This window comes from Montipora capricornis, chromosome 1 (assembly GCF_036669925.1).
Source record: "Montipora capricornis isolate CH-2021 chromosome 1, ASM3666992v2, whole genome shotgun sequence".
NCBI classification, from domain to species: domain Eukaryota; kingdom Metazoa; phylum Cnidaria; class Anthozoa; order Scleractinia; family Acroporidae; genus Montipora; species Montipora capricornis.
The window spans coordinates 26113346-26118447 of record NC_090883.1 but is presented as its reverse complement, the minus strand read 5'-3'; the positions used below and the strand labels follow the sequence as shown (position 1 = coordinate 26118447).

At 42.1% G+C, this 5102-nt stretch overlaps 1 protein-coding gene across 1 annotated transcript in view; it reads right to left on the bottom strand.

The window, feature by feature from the left end:
- Positions 1–1402: 1402 nt before the first annotated feature.
- The window catches only part of LOC138037160 (tRNA endonuclease ANKZF1-like), a 21053-nt gene continuing 17353 nt past the window's right edge, over positions 1403–5102 (bottom strand). Inside the window, exons 11-15 of the mRNA XM_068883150.1 lie at positions 5061–5102; positions 4521–4619; positions 3943–4023; positions 3077–3141; positions 1403–2132 (exon numbers count right to left, since the gene is read on the bottom strand). The exon at positions 5061–5102 is cut by the window's right edge and continues 70 nt beyond it. Coding sequence (XP_068739251.1) covers positions 2009–2132; positions 3077–3141; positions 3943–4023; positions 4521–4619; positions 5061–5102 — 411 coding nt within the window. The 3' untranslated portion in view covers positions 1403–2008. The remainder of the gene's footprint in view (positions 2133–3076; positions 3142–3942; positions 4024–4520; positions 4620–5060) is intronic.

Genomic DNA, 5102 nt, shown 5'->3' with positions numbered 1-5102 from the left:
ACTGCAAAAAATTGTTTCACATTAGCTCATTTCTTGCTTCCTTGCTAGCAGAGGTCTCTTTTCTTTTACGTTCGCTAGGCTGACGAGTACGAGAAGAAAGACCTCTGCCATGGGTCGAAACTCACTGTGTTGAACATTTGCGGCGGTTACTTAGCGACCGAATCCTCACGTGATACTTCATGTTGTAATGCGCGGGACACAGCGAGCTCAAGTCACAGTCATTCTCGACCCCAGAGCTCTTCTCTTGACCGAGGGATAGAAGAGCTCTTGGGGACCCTGAAACAAAGAGTCTTCTCATTGGTTTTCGTGAAGAACAATCAAAAGCGTCTCTAATTTGTGCATTCATGTTAGCACGAGGAGTGAGCAGGCGCCGTAAGCCTCAAATAGCCAAATTTGGACTGTAAGAACCCTATGGCGCATGTTCGCCTACACAGAGTTTCCCAGAGCCTTGGGTCGACCCGAGGCTCTGGTGACGAGAATGAAGTCACAGTCAGCAAACATATCATGGCGCATGCGGTTTGAAGAGCGCCGTCCAAGGCTGTGGACGACGGTTGGATCAAGGTGAGTTTCGACCCATGGCAGAGGTCACTTTTCGCGTACCCGTCAGCCCAGCGAACGCAAAAAGGAAAGAGACCTCTGGTAGCACGGAAATTGCTCGCCTGTCAGCTACAGATATCGACCAACCTCTCGAAAGAGAGAGACATGCCAGTTAGAATAAGAAATTTTTCATGCTAGTATGACACGAAGTAGCCTGCCGTTTGGAGATTCTTCCAGAAATAGATGCACGCGAATTTCAATAGCGAAGATATCGATGACGTCACCTATTGATATTACTGTGCCAACCAGAGCCTTATTGGATGCCGAAACAAAGGGTTCTTTTGTTCGGTGGTTGGACCATTTGAACATCAAAAGAAATTTGACATCAATGTTTGTAAACAGATATCTTCCTTACAAGAGTCACGATAGACTACTAGCAGGCACTCCTTGGTCAGTCGACCCTTCCGCACTATGTAAAGCAATCTAGTAAAATGGCCTCCCTTGGTCATTTTACTCGATTGCGTGACATAGTACGGCGGGTGGATTGACTAAGAAGGGACTGCTAGCAGTCTAGAGTCACAAAGTGTCCACTTGCTCTTCTCCCCAACATCAACATCAACATCACTCGTGTCTGGGAATACAGACAATTAAACGTCGCAAAGTGTCTCCCAAATATTGCTCCTCAAGTAAGGATAAACAGCTAAGCTAAAAATAACGCGAGCCTTTATCCTCACCTTATTGTTGGAAATAGGGAGCAAAGAGAAAGGCTCACTAGACCTAAAGGGACACTTCGTGTTGGATGCCAAAATTAGGCATGCACCTAATTAGGTGCATTTGTGCTGTTTTACGCAAGCGCAATGCTAAATTTATTCTTTTTTGTTTTGTTTTTGTTTTTAATGTCAGAAGTCAAACGTTCCTGAATCTGTTGGAGATTCCTTTGGCCAAGCGAAAAAATGAAGTGAATAGAGTGTTTTTCCGTGTTCATGCCTTAGCTAATGTGTAGATTAAGGAAAAAAAAATTAGAAAATAAGTATATAGGTTATCCGCACTTTGACATTAACAAGTGGAATTCGGACAGGCCTTTGCATCTCTTCATTCACTTACTTTCATGTTATCGGATAAGATTAAAACCTACTCCTTCTTCGAGCAAAGCCACCGAATGCTTACAATAAAGCTCAAAGGTGACACGGTACTCTCCAGTTATAGATGTTCCTAAGAGACAGACCTCCTGTGGGGTTCTGACGTTGATATTTGGACTGGTTTTGATTGGCCAATGAAGGAATGTTTGGAGTTGGTACCAAAACCCTATCAACATGGGAATTACTGTCACCCTACTTCCAGGATTCATCGTCTTCATTATCATCATCATCTTTATCATCATTTATTAGTTACGCATCAAAAAGAACAGATTTTCCGCCAGCAGGTTCATCACCAAATCTAAAATATATTCCCCCGGAATACTTAGCCACTGCTATCTATCGTTTTGTGACTCCATATCAAGTCTGTGAGCTCTGACACAAGCTGTGCTGCAGTACTTGTATATAAGCCTCTCGAATGGAACCAGATAATCTAAACTTGAACAGCACCAAGCGCAACTACAAAGAACAAGAAAAACCAGACCTTTTAACGATTGAGTTCATCTTTTTCTGTCTGTCTGTAAGTCTCTCCCCTCCCCCCCCTCCCCCAACCCCCCTCTCTCTCTATCTCTTGGTCGGCGCCGTCTCGTCCATTGACAGAGAAATGTGAGGTGTATAATGAGTCGAGTGGTAAGGAACTAATGAAAACGTGAGAAAGAAATGATGGACGCATTCTTTTAGGACTATTCTGTTTATAAATTAGAATAAGGTTTTTTCAAAGGAACCGCACTTCAAAAAAGGATTTGGTTTCGAAAAAATGATGTGGGAACCGACTCCCAGAAGCGGCCGCATGTGACTTTGCTCAAAGAACACGACCAGGCCGTGGACTCATGCCACTCGATAACCCGATGACACAGGTCAACGTGCCTCCAACACAAACCAGAATGTACGAAGTCAACCACATTGCAATTTCAGAGTGGACGTGATGAAAATCGACGCGTGGCCACCGCAGACAAACTCAGGTGATCAAACAAAGTAAAGAGCCCAATAAATAATAGGAAAATGAAAAAAAATTTACAAAAACACTGGTACAAAATAGGAAATTAAAAGAACAAATAAGAAAATAGGATATCATAGGAGGCCCCCAAACAAAATCAATACCCCCTAGAAACTCTAAAAGCTTCCTGGTCACACGGTCCTCAAAGGACATTGCTTTTTTTCGCCATGATAACCCATTACGTCAGGTCAATGAGTGCTCCTTGTTAAGAAATTATTGGTGTTTTATGTGGTACCACAACATTGCCGTCATGTGAAACAGTTGGGTAGATTCAATCCTTCTAAATAGTACAGTTTGTTGAAAGTGCTCACAACTGGTTTGAGCCTGCTAAGTTTTTGATTATTTAAGGGCTTCAGCGTCAATCACTGAGCCGCGCGCCCACAAAATAAAGGATGCTATTACCTACCTAATAGTCCCATTTTGTTTTGAGGCCAACTGCTGAGCAAATCTCTTCTCTGCTGCAAGAGCCCGCTGATTATCATGAAAATCAAACAAAAGTTGATCCTATTATGATTCAACAGAATCACTTGCTGTGCGAAACCTTCAGCACAAAGTAACAAGAAAGCATGAATAATGGGAAGTGAAGCATCTCTTGTGGGACGGCTCTTATTTGCTATTTCACAATTTGACCCGTAGCCCTCAAAGGCTACGGGTCAATAGCCTATGAGGCGAAGCCGAATGGGCTACTGACCCGTGGCCCTTGAGGGCGAAGGGTCCAGTTGTTTTAGTGTCAACCAACTAGTCGGACAGAAAAGGCAATAGCAGAGTTAGCAAATGCAACTTGAATAAATATTTATTTGGGAATAAAACGCTAATAGTCCTCTAGTAGCGTAGCCAATTAAATTGCAGGATTCGCATTAGTCCACTAGTTGGGTGATACTAATAGTATTTAGTATCACCCAACTTCTTCCTCTCCTCCCGCCCTGTTTGTTCCTGTCGTGCCAGGTCACATACAATGATCACCTTACAACATAATTAATACCAGACTTTTGGTTAGAAAATAAGGATGCAGCTTTTCCTATTCGACTGGGAATGCCAACCCTTCGATTTAGCATTTTCGGCTTTGTGTTTTCAACCACGATGAAGGTGCAAACTCGAACAGGTTATAGTATGGATAAATTGCACCACGAACTCACTAAGTCCTTCGAAACGAGTCTGATAAACATAACTTTTCTATTAACAATAGATGGGAAACTTGTCCAAAACTATTTGGCAGAGTCTGAGCAGTTTTGGAGCAAAAACCTTAAAACGTTCCTCGTTCGCAGTCGGTACCTTTTCTCTCTCGCTCAAAGCTTCAAAAGTTCTTTTTTCTTTCTCTTCTTCTTCCTTTCTTCGCTCAACAGCTTTTTGCTCCTGTAAATAGCAAACATAAACAAGCCTTTACTAACGTTCAGAAAGCGCAATGTGCAAACTTGAGAATATAAAAATAAGTCGCCGGCTGCATTAAAAGCACAACAGACATTTTTAGAAGCGAAAACGGCCACAAAAGAAATATAAAGCCAGAGGACAAAAAGAGATAAGGTGAATAAAGTGGGATAACCATATGCGGTACCATTTTCTAGGCTAAGCCGCTGAAGAAAAAGAAAAAAGTGGCACTGCAGTGTGGGAGAAGCATAAGCATCTCTTAGCCAATCTCATTCACGTCGAATCAAATTGACGGAGTGTCCTATACTATAAGTGATTTTCACGTTACTTCGTTGCCGCTATTTCGGTATCCGAAATAAATGAATTTGAGAACCGCTATTTGTGTTTTCAAATTTCTTAGGAACCGCATTCTGGAATGCTGTAACTGTGACTTACTTATCATTCCTTTTACATTTAAAAGACGCATCAATCAACTGAATGCGTACCTTAGCTCTTTGCCTCTGAGCTTTCTTCTGCGCTTTTTTCCTTTCCGCGATACGTTTTCCCTTTTCAATTTCCATTTCTGGTGTCAGCGCACTTGGGATCTAAAAAAGGCAATGGAAAGCGAGTGGCTTCATTTATCTACAAAAAAAAAATACTCGGATCACTGAAGCATGGTACAGTCCCAAGAGCAAATAACTTGCAAGAACCCTCCAAAACGTACGGAATTAATAGTGTGCGGGGAAGTCACTCAGTCATTCGGGCCCATTCCACAGATCGATGGCGGGTTTTCGTAGTATCTTTCATTTCATAGTGGCAATTGTCATAGCAATGAACTTACTAATATGAAAGGTGCTCCGTCTATTAAATTTGTAAAGTTAAATGTTAAGTCTTAAAGTTTTTTTTCTTTTTTGACGGTTACTGGAGTGTGTAGCATCATCATATCTTTCTCAGATGACCCTTAATTAATGTAACCCATTACATTCATATCTGCCAGCCACCTTTTAACACAATTTCTACCCCCTACCCCATCCCAAAGTTCATACTTGTGCTTTCGCGTAATCGTAACGGTCTGGATAGCTGGCCAT